The sequence below is a fragment of the Sciurus carolinensis genome, unplaced genomic scaffold (genome assembly GCF_902686445.1).
Source record: "Sciurus carolinensis unplaced genomic scaffold, mSciCar1.2, whole genome shotgun sequence".
Taxonomy (NCBI): Eukaryota; Metazoa; Chordata; class Mammalia; order Rodentia; family Sciuridae; genus Sciurus; species Sciurus carolinensis.
Window position 1 is genome coordinate 644,462 of NW_025920190.1, and position 22,805 is coordinate 667,266.

At 44.3% G+C, this 22,805-nt stretch overlaps 1 protein-coding gene across 1 annotated transcript; it reads right to left on the bottom strand.

Moving 5' to 3' along the window:
* Positions 1-13,422: 13,422 nt before the first annotated feature.
* Positions 13,423-21,977, bottom strand: Syce1 (synaptonemal complex central element protein 1). The gene is made up of 13 exons (XM_047537899.1): positions 21,899-21,977; positions 17,652-17,714; positions 16,899-16,958; positions 16,487-16,561; positions 15,892-15,939; positions 15,592-15,646; positions 15,314-15,403; positions 15,023-15,086; positions 14,291-14,357; positions 14,091-14,214; positions 13,908-14,018; positions 13,666-13,750; positions 13,423-13,446 (listed from the first exon to the last, which is right to left on the bottom strand). The coding sequence occupies exons 1-13, from the start codon at positions 21,975-21,977 to the stop codon at positions 13,423-13,425; spliced, it is 945 nt and encodes a 314-aa protein (XP_047393855.1).
* Between the last annotated feature and the right edge of the window lie 828 nt (positions 21,978-22,805).

Sequence of the window (22,805 nt, forward strand, 5' to 3'; positions counted from 1 at the left end):
GGTGACTTATGTGTGACTTTTACAGCCTCTATATAGTAGTCATAAATGCCACTTCCATTAACTTTTAGTCAAAACAAGGCAAAAATCTGCATATGTGTTCCACTGCATGAGGATATTTAACACTTCTGCAACAAAAGCACCCCAGGTACTTCTGTAAATTGTGTCCCCAAAATTTATATTTTGAAGCTTAGTTCTAAGCCCAAATGTGAATGCATTTGGAAAGAGAGCGTACATGAGGTCATAACAGTGGGATCCTATTCAGTAGGAACAATGACCTTTTTAGAAGAGGAAGACTGACCTTTCCCCACCATGTAAGGGCACAGCGAGAAGCTGCTATCTCTAAGCCAGCAGGACAGGCCTCAGTAACTGCACTGGCTGGCAATTTGATCTTGGACTTCTCAACATGCAGAACAGTGAGAAAGAAAATTTCTGTTGTCTGAGACACTCAGTTTATGGTATTTGCTATGGCAGCCAGAGCTGACTCATATGGGTAAACAGGAGTATAACTTATCACACATTGTCAATTCTGATTTCTTTACTTTCCCGCATGAACTTATGAATCCCCTTATCCATAAATAAGAATTTTTTTTGTCAGAATAGCATTGAATTAATTTAGAGAATTAGGGAGAATTGACATATGTATGATGCATGTTTTAGTCAACTCGGCATCACTGTGACCAAAAAACCAGGCAAGAAAGAGCAACGTAGAGGAGAAAAAGTTTATTCTGGCTCATTGTGTCAAAAGTTCAGTCCATGGTTGGCTGACTCCATAGCTCTGGGCCCAACGGGAGGAAGAACATCATGACAGAAGGGTGTGGAGGCGGAAAGCAGCTCAGGACATGGCAATAGAAAGCAGAGAGAGCTCTATTCACCGGAGACAAAATACAAACTCCAAAGGAATGCCCACAGACCCACCTCCTCCAGTTACCATGCAGCTAATCCATGAGTGGAAAAATCCCCTAATTAGGCTACAACTCTATGAGCTAATCATTTCACCTCTGATTGTTCTTGATTGCTGCATATATGAGCTTGTGGGGGTGTCTCACATCTAAACCCTAACGATGTAGAATCTTCCTGCCCATGAACATGGTGTGTCTTTTCAGTTCTTTATTTCTTTTTAGTATCCTTCACTTTTTTCTTCCTTCATAGAGTTGTATGCATATATTTTTTGTTGACTAGATAGCTAGGTATTTTGTCTTTTTGTTGTCTTTTAGTTACATGGGGATTCTCATATGTGTGTTATTTTCATAGTCTATTTATAGAATCTTCCTGTTTGGAATAGTTTTTGGAGAATCTCTTGTGTTCCCTAGATGCACATTTTCCCTTCTGCTTTTCTTGTTTCATTTGATGAACACACACCTCGTATACAGTGCTAAAGAATCATGGTGATGGAACATCTTGGCCTCCAGTGTATCCCCTCTAACTGTGATGATGCCTTTTGAACTAAAATGTACACATTTTATCATGTTAAAGGATTTCCCGAATCCTCATCTATGCAGGGTCCATATTAAAAATCAGACAATATTTTAAAATATGACTATATGGATATGTCTATATGGATAATCATAAATTTTTCCCATGGGGTAAAAATATGAGGAACTATATTAATAGATTTCTTAATATTGAACTTTATTCCTAGAATAAACTTCAAAAACAACTCAGTTTTCATTATCTGTTTCTCTTCTTTTAGCAGTAAGTATCTGCACAGGTTCTCTCTTTTAGGTTCTCTTCAAGCCATTCCAATCACTCTGATGGCTTCAGTACCACTGGAATTTTGTACTTTCCAGATCTTTATCTTCAGGTTAGATCTTTCTCCTGAGATGTATATTGAATGTTATGGTTTGCATGTGAGGTGCCCCCAAAAGCTCATGTGTGAGACAATTCAAGAAGATTCAGAGAAGAGATGACTGGGTTACGAGAGCCTTAGTCCAATCAGTGAATTAATCACCTGATGGGATTGAGTGATAATTGGAGGAAGGTGGGGTGTGGCTGGAGGAGGTGGGCATTGGAGGTGTGGTCATGGGGCATATATTTATATCTGGCAAGTGGAGTCTCTTTCTCTGCTTTCTGATCATCATGTGAGCCGCTTCCCTCCACCACACTCTTTCCCCATGATGTTCAGCCTCACTTTGAGCCCTGAGGAATGGAGCCTGCTGTCTATGGACTAAGACCTCTGAAACTGTGTGCCTCAAACTTTTCCTCCTCTACAGTTATTCTGGTTGGATCCTTCAGTCACAGCAGTGAAAAAGCTGACTAAAACATCTATATCCAATTGCCAATGGGACATCCCCACAGATTTGTCTACAGAGACATCAACACAGTGTATCACATCTGTCTCACTTATCCCCACCATATTGTTTTGCTTTGTTGGGTACTGGGGGTTTAACTCATGGACACCACCCACTGAGCTACATCCCCAGGCTTTTACTTTTTATTTTTTTATTTTTATTTTGAGACTGGGTATAGTTAAAGTGTTTAGGACCTCACTAAATTGCCCAAGCTAGTCTTGAGCTTGCAATCCTCCTTTCTCAGCTCTGAGTCACCACCATGCCCAGCTTGCCCATCATGTTCTTTATTATTTCCCCAGCTGTAGTTTGCTGATCCAAGATCTGGTCATGGAGACAGCAAGGAATTAAACTCCACCTTTAAACCTCTGCACCAAAAATAAGCAAATAATTTGGTTCCTGACCTTTCTTTTCTTTTTTTTTTTTTTTTTCAGAGAAGTTCCCTCTTTTGTATTCCTACTGTTCTATGCCCTGATGTAGGTCATCTTGTCTCATCAGGTTACTTCCTTTTTGACTCCCTTAATCCCATCCTTATTCTTCTTCCAGGGGGTGACTATTAAAATGCAAATCTGGTAAGTAGCTTATCATTTTATTGACTCCATTATTTATACTCTGTATTTTAGAAAGTGGATGACATTCACTTTTATGTGGATGCTAGCAACTCCTAAGGATGAGGAAGGTTATGAGTATACCAGTAAGGACACCTAATTTATAATTAAAAAGAGCAAGCACAGAAACCTATTCCTTTAAAAAAAAAGAAAGCTATTATTCAAACTTGAACCAGTACTAAATACAACTACTCTAAAATCAGCATCCGAAACATCTTTGCTGCCCTTTTCTCCTGTTAAAGTATGGAAACATCCACCTAAACAAAATGCTGTCATAGGCACCCTCACCTGGTATGTACCTGAACATCTTTATTGTACTTCTCTCCAGTCATAGCTGGGAACACCCACCTTGCCAGGGTGCTGTCGTGGTTACCAACCCCCTTTGTGTGCATTCTTTGTGTTCTTGTGACTTGACTTTGCTACATACTCATGAGAGCGCATTCATGTATCTTTGGGTTTCCAGTGAAGCTCAACCTGGTAACATATCACCGTCTCTATTTTTCTCCTATTACCCTGATCTACACTGAGTATGCATCCTACTTCATCTGACACAGCATTTCAGGTCTGTGCTTATAGTTAGGTCTTTGTGCTAGATATGAGCCCCTTTTCGATCCTTTCGTGCTAGGCATTGACAAGAATTTTATTCATCCTGTTCTTGCTATGAAAAGGACATTTTCAGACCTACATGGGAAATTAAAGAATGTACTTCCAAATAATCATTGGGCCATTAGAAGATAATTATTAGATGATTGAAATGAAAGCATAGCACACCAAAACAAATGGGATACATTTGAAATAAGGCTTGGGAAATTTACAGGCATATTTTGTTTTGTTTTGATTACTTCCCCTTATTTGTGAACTTCTCAAATGTATTTGTTATTGATTTTTCAGTTTTCATGGTAGAGGAAAACTATATGATTTAAATAATTTTGTATTTATTGAGGCTACTTTATGAATTAGCAAACTTTTTATCTGGAGAAATTCCATATGTACTTGTGAAGAATGTGTATTTGTTTTTTTGTTTTTTGTTTTTTACTCTTTTTTTATTGTAAACAAGTGGGATACATGTTGGTTCTCTGTTTGTACATGGTGTAAAGGCATACCATTTGTGTAATCATAAATTTACATAGGGTAATGTTGTTTGATTCATTCTGTTATTTTTCCTTTCCCCCCACCCCTCCCACCCCTCTTTTCCCTCTATACAGTCCTTCCTTCCTCCATTCTTGCCCCCCTCCCTAACCCTAACTCTAACCCTAACACTAACCCCTCCCACCCCCCATTATGTGTCATCATCCACTTATTAGCGATATCATTCGTCCTTTGGTTTTTTGAGATTGGCTTATCTCACTTAGCATGATATTCTCCAATTTCATCCTGCAAATGCCATAATTTTATCATTCTTTATGGCTGAGTAATATTCCATTGTATATATATACCACAGTTTCTTTATCCATTCATCAATTGAAGGACATCTAGGTTGGTTCCACAATCTGGCTATTGTGAACTGAGCAGCTATGAACATTGATGTGACTGTATCTCTGTAATATGCTGATTTTAAGTCCTTTGGGTATAGGCCAAGGAGTGAGATAGCTGAGTCAAATGGTGGTTCCATTCCAAGTTTTCTAAGGAGTCTCCACACTGCTTTCCAGAGTGACTGCACCATTTGCAGCCCCACCAGCAATGTATGAGTGTACCTTTTTCCCCACATCCTCGCCAACACCTGTTGTTGCTTGTATTCTTGATAATCGCCATTCTAATTGGGGTGAGATGGAATCTTAGGGTGCTTTTGATTTGCATTTCTCTTATTACTAGAGATGTTAAACATTTTTCCATATGTTTGTTGATTGCTTGTAGATCTTCTTCTGTGAAGTGTCTATTCATTTCCTTAGTCCATTTGTCGATTGGATTATTTGCATTCTTGGTGTAGAGTTTTTTGAGTTCTTTATAGATTCTGGAGATTAGTGCTCTATCTGAAGTATGATTGGCAAAGATTTTCTCCCACTCTGTAGGCTCTTTCTTCGCATTGCTGATAGTTTCCTTTGCTGAGAGAAAGCTTTTTAGTTTGAATCTATCCCAGTTATTGATTCTTGCTTTTATTTCTTGTGCTATGGGAGTCCTGTTGAGGAAGTCTGGTCCTAAGCCGCCATGTTGAAGCTCTGGACCTACTTTTTCTTCTATAAGATGCAGGGTCTCTCGTCTGATTCCGAGGTCCTTAATCCATTTTGAGTTGAGTTTTGTGCATGGTGAGAGATATGGGTTTAGTTTCATTCTGTTGCATATGGATTTCCAATTCTCCCAGCACCATTTGTTGAAGAGGCTATCTTTTCTCCATTGCATATTTTTGGTCCTTTTGTCTAGTATGAGAAAATTGTATTTATTTGGGTTTGTGTCTGTATCCTCTATTCTGTACCATTGATCCACCTTGCTATTTTGGTACCAATACCATGCCGTTTTTATTACTATTGCTTTGTAGTAGAGTTGAAGATCTGGTATTGCGATACCCCCTGCTGCACTCTTTCTGCCAAGGATTGCTTTAGGTATTCTGGGTTTTTTATTCTTCCAGATGAATTTCATAATTGCTTGCTCTATTTCTGTAAGGTACATCATTGGGATTTTAATTGGAATTGCATTGAATCTGTATAGCACTTTTGGTAGGATGGCCATTTTGACAATATTAATTCTTCCTATCCAAGAACATGGGAGATCTTTCCATCATCTGAGGTTTTCTTTAATTTCTTTCTTTAGTGTTCTGTAGTTCTCATTGTAGAGGTCTTTCACCTCTTTTGTGAGATTGATTCCAAAGTATTTTATTTTTTTCAAGGCTATTGTGAATGGGGTAGTTTTCCTAATTTCTCTTTCTGAAGATTCATCACTTATGTATAAAAATGCCTTAGATTTATGTGCATTGATCTTATATCCCGCTACTTTACTGAATTCACTTATGAGATCTAAAAGTTTTCTGGTGGAATTTCCTGGTTCCTCTAAGTATATAATCATATCATCAGCAAATAGGGATAGTTTGAGTTCTTCTTTTCCTATTCGTATCCCTTTAATTTCTTTGGTCTGTCTAATTGCTCTGGCTAGAGTTTCAAGGACGATATTGAAAAGAAGTGGTGAAAGAGGGCATCCCTGCCTTGTTCCAGTTTTTAGGGGGAATGCTTTCAGTTTTTCACCATTTAGAATGATATTAGCCATGGGTTTAGCATAGATGGCCTTTACAATGTTAAGGAATGTTCCCACTATCCCTATTTTTTCTAGTGTTTTGAGCATGAAGGGGTGCTGTATTTTATCAAATGCTTTTTCTGCATCTATTGAAATAATCATGTGGTTCTTAACTTTAAGTCTATTGATATGGTGAATTACATTTATTGATTTCCTGATGTTGAACCAGCCTTGCATCCCTGGGATGAAACCCACTTGATCATGGTGCACTATCTTTTTAATATGTTTTTGTATGCGATTTGCTAAAATTTTGTTCAGAATTTTTGCGTCGATGTTCATTAAGGATATTGGTCTGAAATTTTCTTTCCTCAATGTGTCTCTGTCTGGTTTAGGTATCAGGGTAATATTGGCTTCATAGAATGAGTTTGGGAGGGTTCCCTCCTCTTCTATTTTATGGAATACTTTGAGAAATATTGGAATGAGCTCTTCTTTAAAGGTTTTGTAGAACTCGGCTGAGAACCCATCAGGTCCTGGACTTTTCTTTGTTGGTAGGCTTTTGATGACTCCTTCTATTTCATTACTTGAAATTGAACCATTTAAATTGTTTATGTACTCCTCATTTAGTTTAGGCAATTCATATGTCTCTAGAAACCTGTTGATGTCTTCGAAATTTTCTATTTTGTTGGAGTATAGATTTTCAAAATAGCTTCTAATTATGTTTTGTATTTCAATTGTGTCTGTTGTGATATTTCCTTGTTCATTCCGAATTTTAGTGATTTGGGTTTTCTCTCGTCTTCTCTTTGTTAGTGTGGCTAAAGTTTATCAATTTTGTTTATTTTTTCGAAGAATCAACTATTTATTTTGTCAATTTTTTGTATTGTTTCTTTTGTTTCAATTGTGTTGATTTCAGCTCTGAGTTTAACTATTTCCTGTCTTCTACTACTTTTGGTGTTGGTCTGTTCTTCTTTTTCTAGGGCTTTGAGCTGTAGTGTTAGGTCATTTATTTGTTGAGTTTTACTTCTTTTATTAAATGTGCTCCATGAAATAAATTTTCCTCTAAGTACTGCTTTCATAATGTCCCAGAGATTTTGATATGATGTTTCTTTGTTCTCATTTACCTCTAAGAATTTTTTAATTTCCTTCCTAATATCTTCTGTTATCCATTCATCATATAATAGCATATTGTTTAATCTTCAGGTGTTGGAGTAGTTTCTGTTTTTTACTCTTTCATTTATTTCTAACTTCAATCCATTATGATCTGATAGAATACAAGGTAGTGTCTCTATCTTCTTGTATTTGCTAACATTAGCTTTGTGGCATAATATATGGTCTATTTTAGAGAAGAATCCATGTGGTGCTGAGAAGAAAGTGTATTTGCTCTTGGTTGGATGGTATATTCTATAAATGTCTGTTAAGTCTAAATTATTGATTGTGTTATTGAGATCTATGGTTTCTTTGTTCAATTTTTGTTTGGAAGATCTGTCCAGTGGTGAGAGAGGCATGTTAAAATCACCTAGTATTATTGTGTTATGGTCTATTTGGTTTCTAAAATTGAGAAGGATTTGTTTGACATACATGGATGAACCACTGTTTGGGGCATAGATGTTTATGATTGTTATGTCTTGCTGAGTTATGCTTCCCTTAAGCAGTATGAAATGTCCTTCTTTATCCCTTCTGACTAACTTTGGCTTGAAGTCCACATTATCTGAAATGAGGATGGATACTCCAGCTTTTTTGCTGAGTCCATGTGCATGGTATGTTTTTCCCCATCCTTTCACCTTTAGTCTATGGGTATCTCTTTCTATGAGGTGAGTCTCTTGCAGGCAACATATTGTTGGATCTTTCTTTTTAATCCAATCTGCCAGTCTATGTCTTTTGATTGATGAATTCAGGCCATTAACATTCAGGGTTATTATTGAGATATGATTTGTATTCCTGGTCATTTGGTTCATTTTTAAAATTTTATTTATTTATTTATTTATTTATTTATTTATTTATTTGACACGCCTTGGTTCCTCCTTTATTTGATAGTTCCTTTAGGATAATTCCTCCCTTTGCTGATTTGCTTCTTTGTTTTTTATCTCTTCCTCATGGAATATTTTGCTGAGAATGTTCTGTAATGCTGGCTTTCGTTTTGTAAATTCTTTTAGCTTTTGTTTATCATGGAACAATTTTATTTCATCGTCAAATTTGAAGGTAAGTTTTGCTGGGATAAGATTCTTGGTTGGCATCCATTTTCTTTCAGGGCTTGAAAAATGTTGTCCCAGGCCCTTCTAGCTTTTAAGGTCTGGATTGAAAAATCTGCTGATATCCGTATTGGTTTCCCCTGAATGTAATTTGGTTCTTTTCTCTCACAGCCTTTAAAATTCTGTCTTTATTTTGTATGTTAGGTATTTTCATTATAATGTGCCTTGGTGTGGGTCTGTTGTAATTTTGTGTGTTTGGAGTACTATAAGCCTCTTGAACTTGATTTTCCATTTCATTCTTCAGATTTGGGAAATTTTCTGATATTATTTCATTGAATAGATTGTTCATTCCTTTGGTTTGTTTCTCTAAGCCTTCCTCAATCCCAATAATTCTCAAATTTGGCCTTTTCATGATATCCCATAGTTCTTGCAGATTCTGTTCATGATTTCTTACCATCTTCTCTGTTTGTTCAACTTTGTTTTCAAGGTTAAATATTTTGTCTTCAATATCTGAGGTTCTGTCTTCCAGGTGTTCTATCCTATTGGTTATGCTTTCTATGGAGTTCTTAATTTGGTTTATTGTTTCCTTCATTTCAAGGATTTCTGTTTGGCTTTTTTTCAATATCTCTCTTTATTGAAATGATCTTTTGCTTCCTGTATTTGCTCTTTTAACTGTTGATTGGTGCGATCATTCAATGCCTGCATTTGCTCTTTCATCTCATCATTCAATGCCTGCTTTTGCTCTTTCATCTCATCGTTTACTTCCCTAATCATTTTAATTATGTACATTTTGAACTCCCTTTCTGTCATTTCTTCTGCCATTCTGTCGTTGGATTTTATTGATGTAACATCTAGATTTGTTTGGGGCATTTTCTTCCCTTGTTTTCTCATATTGTTCAGGAATCAGTGGATCATTAAGATATTGCAGATTTCCTCTATTGACTTATAATGTCCCTGAAGATTGCTAGTATACCCCCTCTTATCTTTCAGTAGCCTGAAGTCTTGGAGGAAGTTGATAATGCGGTGCTCCACAAGGAAGCTGCCTCTCTAGGGTTGGTGACCCTCAGGTGGGGTATATTCCCTGATAGTGGGCAGAGGTGCCTCCACTTGTTGACCAATGGTCATCCAAAGGGGAACTAGGCTGTGGGCTGAGGCAAGGCCTGTTTGTGCCTGCGTCTCTGGTTTTACCGTCCTTGTGGGAAAACCTCACCCGGTGGGGAAGACTCACCTGGTGGGGAGGTCTCGCTGGTCAGTTCCCCTCCTAGAGGTTCCCCTCAATCTACAACTACCGCCTGGGCTGGGCTGTCTTCCTCTGCAACGTTCCCAGGGGCCCAGACCCACCTCCTGGGCCTGGGAGCCTCACACTTCGCAGACGAGTCTCCTTAGGCTGCCTCTCCTCAGAGAATCTGCCCACAGTCCTGGAACCTTTGCTCCGCCCCTAGGCGCATCTCTGTGCGGCCCTTGCACCAAGAAGCCGCCTAGGTCCTGGGACCCTGCTCTGCACCTAATCACCTGGCTAGGCGGCCCCTCCTCTGAGCCGCCACCTGGAGCCCCGTACAATAGCTCCGAGACCCAGAGACCCACCACACACCTCTTCCTCCGGACAGCTGCCCGGTGTTCCAACGCAATCACTAGGAGTCCAAGCAACTCACTTCACGTCTCCTCCTCCCGCCAACCGCCCGTAGCCCTAGGCAGTCACTCCGAGTCCAAGTCACCCGCCCTGTTCCTCCTCCTCCTCGGGGTAGCCCCCCGGGTGTTCAGGAGCAGTTGCTCGGAGACCAAGCGACCCACCGCGCTCCTCCTCCAGGCAGGCCACTGGTGTTCAGGAGTGGTCGCTTTGAGTCCAAACAACTCACCACTCGCCTCCTCCTCTGGCAACCGCCTGTAGCTCTGATGCAGTCACTCCTAGAACAAGCGACCCGCCACGCTTCTCCTCTTCCTCCGGGCAACCCCACGGGTGTTCAGAAGCGGTCGCTCTGAATCTAAACAGCTCAACCATGCAGCTCCTCCTCTGGCAACTGCCTGTAGCTCTGATGCAGTCACTCCTAGACCAAGCGACCCGCCGCTCTCTTCCTCTTCATCCAGGCAGCCCCCCGGTGTTCAGAAGCGATCACTCTGAGTCCAAACAGCTCACCACACAGCTCCTCCTCAGGCAGCTGCCCGGAGCCCCAGTGGTTGCTCCGAGTCCAAGCGCTGTGCTGAGCGGCCTCCTCTACGATGATCCCAGTTGTCCGTGTTTACCGCTCCAGTGGGGGGAGGGGCGTCTCGCCGAGCAACTCTACTTCACAAAGTTCCCTGCGTTCAGGGGCTACCGCCCCATCCAGGACACCTCCCCAACGGGAAAGACTCACCTGGCGGCTTTGAGTTGGTCCCAAGTCTATATCTCCTCTTTTGAATCCTGCGTCCTGGAGCAACATGAAATGCAGCTGCCCTCTAGTCCGCCATCTTGAAAACCTCCCTCAAGAATGTGTATTTGTTGAGTGGTGTAATATAAATATTTATGTTGTTCATAGTGTTGTTCAAAGGCTCTACATCCATGTCAGTCTGTTATCTAATTGTTCCATTCATTATTGGAAAGTGTATATTAATATCTCCACATGCTAATGTAGATGTCTACTTAAATTTTTTTACTTCATATGGAGTTTTTGTTAAATATGTGTATATATAATTATGTCCTAATTGATTGACCCTTTTATCATTGTAAAACGTCCCTTTTGTCTCTATTAGAAATTTTGCTTTGAAGTATATTTTGTCTGATATTACTAAGTCCATTTAGTAGAGCTCTTATGCTTGTGTTTACATGGTATATCATTTTTCATCCTTTGACAATTTGTATCTTTGAATTTATAGTGTCTCTGTTGTACACAGAATATAGCTTGATGTTTTTTATCCAATATGACAATTTCTGCCTTTTGATTGGATTGTATAATTCAGTGACAATACTACTCTTGAGGTAGTTGGATTAGCATCTTCTCTATTGTTCTTAAATATCACTTGTAATATACAATTACTACTTCCTAATGGATCAATCTATGGATTTCTTGTACTTCTGGTTTCTGGTTATGGTTATTATTGCAATACTATAGGTTTATGTTAGTTTCAGGTAATTCTATTTATTCTCATTGCTGCAATAGTTCAGAAATTGCTTGTTCAATTACACACACACACACACACACACACACACACACACACAATTTAACCTTCCATATGAATTTGAAATTTTTTTGCTTTGGTCCTGAGTTAGTCTGTTTTCCATTCCTATAAAAGAATGCTTTAGGCTGTGTACTTTATAAAGAAAATGTTTATTTAGCTCACAGTTTTGGAAGGTGAAAATCTAAACATGGTGCTGGCTCTGGAAAAGGTTCCACTGGCTGTATCTATCATGGAAGATGGCATCGTGAAGGGAACCCATGTCAGGGGGAGAGATCACATGGCAAGATAGGAAGCTAGAGTGGAGAGGGGTCAGTCTTGCTCTTTGGTAACACCCTGCTCACAAGAACTAACCAGTATCTGAGAACAGCAGTAATTCTGAGGGCAGCATCCCCAGTGAACCAATGACTTCCTTCTATGTCCTACCTCTTAAAAGTTCTGCTACCTCTCAACATTACCACACTGAGGACCAAGCTTCCAATAAATGATTATTTTGGAGACATGATCAAACCATAGTAGGTCTCTTCTACTGCTTAAAAAAAAGAAGCATGCTGAAATTTTAGTGAGATAATATATTTATAGGTTAATTTTAGTAAACAAGTAATCTTGGTAATGGTAAATTTTTTTATGTATGAACATGGCAATGTATAATCAAGTCCTTTATGTCCCTATGTAATTATGTATTTTCCAAAAGATTCTACATATTTCTTTTTTAAAAACACATGCATATAAGTCACACAGGTTACCTCTATAGAAAATCATATGACGTTTTACAGTATTTGTTAAACTGGACTTGTAAAACCTAGAATATGACTGGCCCCTGGAAACCCACACCTTCCAATTCATCTCTTTCTGAATGCAATCTTTGTCATTTCTCAGCCATGCAACATGCATCAGCCTCTTCCCTTACTCCCTGTGCAGCATCTGCCTCTCTCCATCATTATTACAATGTCTCCTACACTGGGATCTACAAACAATGTTCCAACACCTGTAGAGATCCTTCCACATTGCTCACTTAAACATTATGTTGGAGCTGCTCAGACCTTTGTATTTCTTTATTTTTTACAATGGGTACATTCATTTACACAAAAAACATGTAAAAAGTATACTGAAATTATAATGAATTTGTATATTGTACTGGGCAGAAATAACATTTAATGACTTTCCAACTCATGACCATGATCCATCTTTCCATTTATTTAGGTCTTCTAACATTTCTCCAAACTGTATAGCTTTTGGAGGAAGATTATATATGTCTGTCTTCATATATTTATGATATTGGAAGAATCTGATTTTAAACTTGCTATTTGTAACTGGCTATGTTAATCCCAGCAGGAGTGGATTGGGCTGAGCTTTTTCAGTGGTGTGACACACACCTGTGTGGCACTGACCCTGTCTGAGGTGCAAAATGTACTGGTTAATAGTGGGTCCAAGCTAGGTGTTGGTGGTTTGTACCAGCTTATAACCATCATTTACTGATAATTATGGATAAATATGACTGACTAGATTCTCAGCTGTTCTTGGGGAGGACACAGAAGGGCTCTTCTATCAGGCTTAGTCCACATGGCCAGCAGGTATAAGCAGCCCAGTATACTCTTCATTTGGGGATTCCTTGATTTGAGATGTTCTCTGCAAACATGGCAGGTTTCTGAAGTCAGGGAGTTCGTGCAACCTGGCACAACCCTGCAGAAGAAAATTGGAGCCAACCTCTCTGACTCCACATTGTGAAGCAGTCTGGGACTGCATGCTTATCCTCACTGGACCAGGACCAGGAGGTTGGGGAAGCATTTACTGAGTGCCTGCAGTGTGAAGGCCAAGAGGCAAAGATGAGACAAGACTTTACCAGTATCAGGGCCTGGGGGGTCTTGGCCTAAACCCCTATCCCTCACAGAACAGATTCAGCTAAGACAGACTGTACCAAAATAGCACCTTTATTTCTTGTAGCGCCATGGGATGAGGCTGAGGGTGGGGCATGTACTGGCCTAGGAGGACATCAGGCCCTGCTTGGTAGGCAGGTTGGGGTCTTTTTCCTCATGGACTTCTAGGGTCTTGGGGCTGACCTGTGGGAGGTCAGGGTCAAGGGTGGAAGACTCCATCTATCCCTACGCCCACACCATCCCTTCCCACCTCATATCTCCATGCCTTTGACATGCTTTGTCTATGCTCCCAAGGGCAAAGACACCTCAGGATTTCCAGGCCCCTCCTTGCCCTCCTGCCCCAGCCCCTTTCAGGATCCGTCTATGTTTCCTGCCATCAGACTCCAGGAATCAGCACCTTTTGTGGGTCAGCTCCTTCCTCTTGCACACTCTGGGTCTGAGTAGGTACTTGCAACCCATACTTTTCCAGCTCTTCCTTCAGCCTGGTCCAGAAGGGGTAGGTAGGAAGATGAGATGCGGGATGGAAGATATAAAGGGGTGCAGGAGGAACAACAGGATGTGAAGAGACAGAAGAATGGATGAGAGACCCCTCATCCACCTTCCTGAGGAGGGGTGGAGGCACAGGGGCTCCATGCCTACCTCTGCCGCTTCTGCTGCAGCTGCTGGCACCTCTGCTGCAGCTGCTGGTGGTGCTGGGCTGCAGCCTCCAGGAGCTCCTCAGCCTTCTGGTTCTCTTCTGTGAATAGCTGCCTGCCGGGGCAGGTTGGGGGTTCAACATGAGTAACGCCCTCCTCCTGCTCACCCCCACCCTTCACATCTTACACTGCTGCTGCTGCCTCCTGGCTGCGGAGGAAGAGCCCCTCATTGAGGGTGGAGGGCCCCTCAGGCCTGCAGAGGGAGCACAGTCGATGCTTTACATCCTCCAGCTTCACCTCAACCAGCTTCTCTGCAGTGGGAAGAGGTGGTAAGCAGGTGCAGGTGGGCAAGGGCAGGGCAGGGTCACCCTTTTCCCCTGGTCTCACCTTCCTTGAGCAGCTGCTCCTTGCTGCTGTCCAGGGCACAGATCTCCCTTGCAAGCTGCTCTGGTCTCTGAGGAGGCAGAAAGACTTGTCCACACTTGCCAGCTTCCTATACCTAAGAGAAATCTGCCTGAACATGGCCATTTACCCCCTTCGCCATGACTCACTTCCTAGTACCCTGCCCCTCTGCGTGCCAGTCATGATCCAGCCTCAGGACCCTTGTACTGATCATTCCTGCCATCCCTCTATTCTGCCACCCACCAGAAATAGGTCTTGAGCAAATATTTACACAAGAGAAACCCTAAAATCTACAATTCTGGGCCTTTATTTGGAGATAAGTTACCAGTGTAGTACTGAAGCTCCTCCCCTCCTCTCCTTCCCTCTCTGGCCTCCTTACTGACCCCTTCCCTCCTGAATTCATCTATGTCCTTGCTTGGTGTCTGGAATCTTCTGGGGATAAGCACCTGCTGCTTGTTCTGGTCTCCCCAGTGTCTGTGACAGTCCCAGATACATCTGTGAACATCCTCAGTGGAGGACTCCACCTTGGTTTCATTAGGGCTCCTCCTGACCACTGAACAGACAGTAACACAGATGGGTGGGCAGGACCAGTAATAAGCACACTGGTGCTTCAAAGGTGGTGACGAGAAGCTGAATTTGGGGAATGATGATGGTGTAGGACTACTAAGGTGGAGCGGATGAGGTATGAAAGGTAGAAAGCATGGCTGAGTGACTCACGTGAAATTCCCAGAGGTCCTTGTGCTGGCCCATCAGATCTTCTAGCTGTTCCTCGAAATCCAACCTGGAGTCCGAACACACAGGCATGAGGACCTTAGACTGAAACTACTGACCCAGTCAGGGGTGTTCATGCACAGCCCTTGGGGTGTTTACCCATGCCATGTACTCCATGGAGAGCAGTTTCACCCCTTTGACCCTCCAAGGATCAGTGCAGTCAGTTTCTCTAACTCATCCCTAACATTACCCTACCTGTGCCTTTTTGGGTCCCCAGATCTCATCCATGGGATTTACCTCAGCTGTCTTTGTTTGTTTTTCTCTTCCTCAATCTGGGAGTTCAGGGTAGAAATTCTCTCCTTGCACTCCTGCAACAGTGTGTGCTTCCTGGAAAGGAAGGCAGCCCTTACCCGTGGTCTCTGATAAGACTCCCTGGGAGGGGGCTGAGGGGTTTCTGCTCTATCCCTCTATTCGGGCCCATGTCTGGTAACACAGTAGTGGGTTCAAGGGGTTAACAGGAGTACTTTCCCCCTGTTTTGAGAGTTTGGGAGATCAATGCAAGCATGGTCTCTCACCTCTGTGCCTCACCTTCCTTCTCCTGGCAGTGTAAGCGAAAGATCCTCAGGGATTCTGCAGGGAGAATAACAGTGCCCTATGGGAGCCCATTAAGGCACCAGGTTTGGGCAGAGGGAATAGGGACAGATCATATCAGATGTGTGGGCACTTGATTGGTTTTTTGACATTTTTTGGGTCTGGTAGAAACCATAAGAGGGACACAAAATCAAGGGGTTTTAAAGGCTTCAGCTACTGTAGGAAGAGTGGGCTTCTATGGAATGGCACAGGCAAAAGCCTGGGGACAGAGAAGCTAGAAATACCTTGCTTTTTGCTCAAAATCTCCTTCAGTTGTACTTTTTCTTCATGCACTGGAAAGCACACAGAATGTTCAACATCGAGGACTGGAAATGCCCAGAGTATGGTCAGGGAGTCACATGGGGGACTGTGTAGAGTCCTGTCCTCAACCCAACTAAGGACCTCTTGATGTGAGCACCCTCCCCTCTGGTGCCCTCCTGGTAAACACTGAGGGCCCTGGGATTCACAGAGTGTCTGTGAGGACCTTGTAACACCTATCAGGGCTGGGAAGAAACACATCAAGAAGGAAGGGGCATTTGATTACATGGAGGCAGGGTGGTGACTCAGAAAGGACTCTCTTGAGAAGGGGACATGAGGCAAAAGGGACTTGTGTCATCTGGGGGAACAGAGAGAGCATCCTGGCAAAGGTCCAGAGGTAAAAGTGCTTGGAGGGCATTTCCAGACTACTCCACCAGGAGAACAGGGGATTGGAAGGACATGAAGGACATGAAGCTGCAGAGAGGGAAGTATACTTGGCTCTGGTGAGGATGCCAAGTGTCTGGGAAACCGGGTTAGGCTTGAGACATTGTGGGGACTGCTGGTGACTCATAGATTGCTTACGGGAGTCAAGTTCCTTCTGTAGGGCATCCCAGACAGTTCGGGCCTCTCCCAGTTCCTCACTGGCTTTCTTTTTTGCTTCATCAGAGAGCAGGACAGATAGTGAATGAGTACAATTTCTCATTGCAAACAGTAACATTTCATATTTGTTTTCAAGCAAATCTAGAGGGCCCCAGATTTTACAGGGTAGGAAACTTTCATCGTATAGGCCTTTCTTCCTAGGCTCAGGTAGCAGGGCCAGGTTCACAGGCAGACTATGGTAGTTGCATGCAGAGGGTTCTATACTTAATGCTCTGCTGTTACGGTCATAAAACAACTATTTTTTTTTAACACGGGCTCCTGTATTTTTACTTTGCACTGGGGCTGGCAAAGCATGTAGCTGGTTCTGGAAAACAGTCATGGTCCCTGAGCTCACCTTGCTGAACCTCATTAATTCGGTTAATCAGGACCTCAATCTGGGGCTCTAGACTTCCCGCTGCAGGGAGGAAAGGAGGCTGAGTTGACAACAGAGCAGAGATGATGGGTGCCTGCCTGTGTCTACTCACTCTATGCAAATCTACTGAGCATCTCCTGTACACAGGGGTTACCTCATGGGCTCACATTCTTGGTGGGAGAGACAAAGTATAGACCAATAGAGATTCTGAATCAGGCTGTGGTGACTGCAGTTATGAGAAATGAAGTGGACAAGGATTAAAGAGTACAGGAGTAGGAAAGTGTCTTATGGACCCTATATCACATGAGGGGACAAGCCTTGCAGCTTTCTGGGTAAAGTGGCAGGTAGCACAAAGGCCTGCCCTAAGGAGGGGAAGGAAGAGCCTGGTGAGCAAGTAGAGGGTAGCAGGAGGTATGGTAGAAGGAAGTAGGGTGTAGGTAAAAACCTCTGGATCTAACAAGAGTGCTGTGGGAGCCAAGTAGGTGACCAGTAAGGGGCTTGGGACAGCGATTTGAGAAAAAAGTGTCTATTATCCCCTTATATATCTGTAATTTTGAGTCATGGGGCCCTTTTTATCATTCAAAATATTAAATTTTAAAATAAAGTGAAACTGAATAACTTCCCAAGGTTGTGAAATGTGGGAACTGGGACTGAATCCACATCTGCCTAACACTGAACCCACATCTGCCTAACCCCAAACCTCAGGCTAAACCTCATGCAGAGGAGACTCTTGACCTTTCTGCAGTTTTTTCACCATTTCCATCAAGCCTTCAATTTTTTGTGTAGACACGTCCTGCCCTGTGGAGATGAAACCAAACATTTTAGAATGCAGTAGGCTGAAAGACCAGGGGAGGTCTCTAGCCAGAGCAGTGTCTATTCCTCGTCCTGAGGCAGACAGTGCATGTGAGATGAACTGGGTCCCTCTGTGATCAGCCTTTCCACCTACAGCGAAACACCACCACAGAGCCCCTTCACAAAACTCAAAGGGAAGGGCTGCACTCATACCACTATTTGTGATCAAAGTTGAGCCAAAGTACATAAAGTAATAATGGATAAAAAGGATATGCAAAACTGGAAATGAATTGAAAACTACTGCAACTGGCAGATGGCAATAACGATTAGGAAATTCTATAAAGTTTTATACAAAACAAGGACATAAGAAAATGTAATAAGGTATCTGGTTAAAAGTGTAGATGTAAATACAAATAGTTTTCCTATGTATAATTAATAATGATTCTGTTTTCCTGTAAAGTAAAATTTTGTATTAATTTTAAAGGCATTATACACATCCACTTTTAACCCCTTAATGAATTAGTAGACCCAGGAAATTACTTATGTCATTAACATCACAACAAAGGTAATCAGACATCATGAACCAACTGAAGGAAAAAGACATTATCATCTACTAAGAACTCTTGCCAAAAAATGATGCTTAGATTTAAAAGCATAAAATCTAAATAGCAAAGCATAAAATCTAAATAGCAATTCAGAAGAAATTCGAGGGTAGAACAGCTTGCTAAATGGCCTATCAGGGTACAATTAGCAACACCTAGACTGGGAAACTACACAGGAAAAGATTTTTTTACAAATAAATTTTCAGGGAAAAGAAAGGAAGGAGAAAGACAGACTCCCCTAAGGATAAAAGAAGAGGAAAGTAAGACCCTCAAAGATACACATCATTAAATATCAAACAATGGTCGGTAATTGGATCTGGGTTCAAATAAATGCATTATAAAAACACTGACACAATCAATAAACTTTCATAATTGACTAGTTATTTGGTGAAATGAAGGAATTATTGTTTCTACTACATAAATATGATAATGGCATTACTTTCCTGGAGAGTGCTTATTTTCTAGAGATATACATGGAAATATTTATGGATGGTACTCTATGATGTCTTGGATGCTTTAAAATGGAAGTGGGTGGTACAGAGTGGGTGTGGTAAAGAAGAGAAACAAATAGCTAATAGTTAATAGCTGCTAAAGCTGGACAATGGACTCATGGAGTAATTATACCTTGTTTTGAACTTTGACATATGCTTAGATTCACCAATAATTTTTTAAAAAGTTGTTTTACAATTTCCCAATCAATACAGTGAAGGTAAACAATCACTTTTATAGATAAGTGGAGAAAAGGAGAGAATTGGGCAGTGGTGTGGATTCATGTCTTCCATGTGCATATATGGGAAAGGGTTGATCCCCAGTCTGTAGTGGTATTGGGAGGTAATAGAACCTTTAGGAGGTGGGGTCTATTTAGAAATCTCCCAGTCACATCGGGGCATACTCTTGAAGGGGTTACTGGGACTCTGGGCCCTTTTCCCTGCCTCTTTTTGCTTCCTGGCAATCATGAGGTGAGCATTTTCCTCTACAATGCACTCCTACCATGATGTGTCACCTTACCACAGACCCAAAATTGACAGGGCCAACTGATTATGGACCAAAATCTCCAAAACTGTGAGCCAAAATAAGCCTTTTCTCTTTTATTTCACATATTTTGTTACAGTAAATAAAAGCTAACATAGGTAACAAAATTATGTAAGTGACCAGTACATATTTGAAAATATGTACTATCTCAGTCATAAAGTACAAATAAACATACTGCACCAGTAGTTTGTGACACAGTATGGAACCCAGCACTCATGTCCACTGATAGTGACTATGGAAACCCATCTCACTTTTTAGAAGACAGTTTGGCTACATCAATATTTTCAAGATATATGTCCAATTCCAGGAACTTATTCATTAAATATCCTCAGTACAGGCAAGACATGTTCAATGACCATGAAATGATATCTGTCAAAGTAAAAACATTAAAACAACTTCAACTTGAGTGCTCATCAGTAGAAAATTTAGGGTTTAACAGAATACTATGCAGCTAATGAAAAGGAGGTAGATTCATATGTCAACATGAATAAGAGATGCTAAAAATGTTAAAGGAAGAGTAGTGACTACAAAAAGTTCAGTCAACCAATATATGAAAGCCATGTTTAGATCCTTCCTAGTCAGATTATACACATGTATTAAAATACACCTGGACAGTGCTTACCTCTGATGGTAGGAATTGTTGACAAGGGAATAGGAAGGAGGAAGTTTATTTTTCACCACATCCAATTCTGTAAATTTTTATATTTTTAAAAATTTATGTTAGAAAAATATTCCTTCCACTTAAAAGCTCCTGAAAATCAATTAGAAATGCCAACTCTTCCATTCGAAGAAAAATGAGTAGAGAGCTTGCAAGGAACCCACACCAGCTCCCACACTGCCGCTGTGTGGGAGCCTGCGTCCCTCCCCGCTAACACGGTGCACACCGTGGCTTTCTTGGGTGGAGAGCGCCTTGGGGCCTGCGCCCCTCCCGCTAACAGGGTGCACACGTGGGTTTCCTGGGTGGAGAGGCCTTGGGGCCTGCGCCCCTCCCGCTAACAGGGTGCACACCGTGGCTTTCTTGGGTGGAGAGGGCTTGGGGCCTGCGCCCCTCCCGCTAACAGGGTGCACACCGTGGCTTTCTTGGGTGGAGAGGGCTTGGGGCCTGCGCCCCTCCCGCTAACAGGGTGCACACCGTGGCTTTCTTGGGTGGAGAGGGCTTGGGGCCTGCGCCCCTCCCGCTAACAGGGTGCACACGTGGCTTTCTTGGGTGGAGAGGGCTTGGGGCCTGCACCCCTCCCGCTAACAGGGTGCACACGTGGCTTTCTTGGGTGGAGAGGGCTTGGGGCCTGCGCCCCTCCCGCTAACACGGTTCACACCGTGGCTTTCTTGGGTGGAGAGGGCTTGGGGCCTGCGCCCCTCCCGCTAACAGGGTGCACGCCGTGGCTTTCTTGGGTGGAGAGGGCTTGGGGCCTGCGCCCCTCCCGCTAACAGGGTGCACACCGTGGCTTTCTTGGGTGGAGAGGGCTTGGGGCCTGCGCCCCTCCCGCTAACAGGGTGCACGCCGTGGCTTTCTTGGGTGGAGAGGGCTTGGGGCCTGCGCCCCTCCCGCTAACAGGGTGCACGCCGTGGCTTTCTTGGGTGGAGAGGGCTTGGGGCCTGCGCCCCTCCCGCTAACAGGGTGCACGCCGTGGCTTTCTTGGGTGGAGAGGGCTTGGGGCCTGCGCCCCTCCCGCTAACAGGGTGCACGCCGTGGCTTTCTTGGGTGGAGAGGGCTTGGGGCCTGCACCCCTCCCCGCTAACAGGGTGCACACGTGGCTTTCTTGGGTGGAGAGGGCTTGGGGCCTGCGCCCCTCCCGCTAACACGGTGCACACGTGGCTTTCTTGGGTGGAGAGAGCCTTGGGGCCTGCGCCCCTCCCGCTAACACGGTGCACACGTGGCTTTCTTGGGTGGAGAGAGCCTTGGGGCCTGCGCCCCTCCCGCTAAGACGGTGCACGCCGTGGCTTTCCTGGGTGGAGAGAGCTGCAGTCTCCCGCATGCAGTCAGCAGGGGCGGGGCGGGTGGGCAGGCTCCGGGGATCTGCAGGTGCCTGGGAGTCCCAGGGTGTCCAGGATCATCAGGCGCCGGGGTCAGGAGGGCCAGCCGGGCAGGGTCGAGAGGAGGCCAGGGTTTGGGAGGTGGGATCAGGAGGTCCCTGAGGAGTCGGAAGGTTGCTGGGGAGAGGGTCGGCACGCCCCGGGCCCGCACCCCGGCGCTGCAGGGGTCGGCTTCCTCCCGGCCGAGCCCGCCAGGCCCGAGGCGCGACTGGGTTCAGGCTCCGCTGCCACCCCAACTCCCTGGCGCCCCTCCGAGACGCGGCGAGGGCGACGCCAAGGCGAGGCTGGGGATTCTCAGGGACACAGGGGCGCGTTCTCTGCATCTCCGGCGCACGCCGTGGGGTGCAGCCCCCGAGCTGGCCGAGCACAGGGCGCGAACCCGTCCGCCATCGCCCACCCGGAACCGTTCGCGAGGAAACCTCGAGGTCCCCTCAGTCAGCGCGGACCACGCTGAGCCCTCCCGCGCCCGCCCAGACACCGCCCCGGCGGGCCCTGCAGCCCAAGCTCTGCACCTCCCATTACCTCCGGCTCCCTCAGCTCCCTGGGCCGGGTCCGCGGCTCCCTCGGGCTCCGCAGTTGCGGGTCGTGGCCTGGCCGCCATGTCGGTTCTAGTTCTCAGCACGCGCGCTGCCACCTCGAGGGCTGATTGGACCAAACAGCGGGGCGGCGCGCCTGCGCAGTGCCCTCCGCGCCAGTTGGAAGCAGGGTGGGGTCGGTGTTTGGGCCGCGCCTAGCAGTTTCTGCGCATGTCTGGAGCCTCAGACCACAAATGCGGATCCTGTTTAGAAGGGCGGGGAGTGTGCGGTCTTCCAAGCTGGCGACTGGCCAGTTGAGGAGGCTCTCACCTGCGCAGGCCTGGAGTCTACGCCTCCGCCCTGAGGTTCTGCAGTTGTAGCACCAGTTCTCCTGTCACCACCGTGCAGCCTGCCTAGGCAAGGCCGCCAAAGGACGGTGACCTGATGTGGAGAGAAGCAGGTACAAAGAAGCTTCCAAAGTTTTCCCCAGAAGGTTGGGGGAAGAGCCATCCCTGAGGGAACGGGCCAACACTAACCCATAACCTCTGCAGCTGCAGAGGCCTGGCAGTGAGGCCTCGGCGGGCAGGAGGGGCCGAGTTATCCAGAATGCCCCAGGCCGGGGCGGGTGCTGCCTGCAGCAGCTCCCAGAGGCAGCTGGAGCATTCCCAGCCGAGGCTCTGCTGGCCTTGACAGTGGACTACCGGTGCTGGCGTTCAGCCTTTCTCAGAAGCCATGATCCTAACCCAGGAACACTTAATCCCAAAGACTACCTTTCCCTCGGGCTTCTGCAGTGTTTGTGTTTCCGTCTTACAGCTTAGCCCTTGGGTAACATCCTAAGTGGGCGGTTTGAAGTATGTTACTTATGTTCACACCTCTGTTGTGCCTGGTCTCAGCTGCGGCAGTGCTTGGTGTAG

Excerpts from the sequence above, each read along its gene's own strand:
- Syce1 (XM_047537899.1), bottom strand. The coding sequence starts at position 21,977 with ATGGCGGCCAGGCCACGACCCGCAACTGCGGAGCCCGAGGGAGCCGCG. Across the intron at positions 14,019-14,090 it reads CAGGAGGCAGCAGCAGCAGT|GCAGCTATTCACAGAAGAGA; the intron begins GTAAGATGTGAA and ends CTGCCCCGGCAG. Across the intron at positions 13,447-13,665 it reads AAGGAGCTGACCCACAAAAG|CCCCAAGACCCTAGAAGTCC; the intron begins GTGCTGATTCCT and ends CCCACAGGTCAG.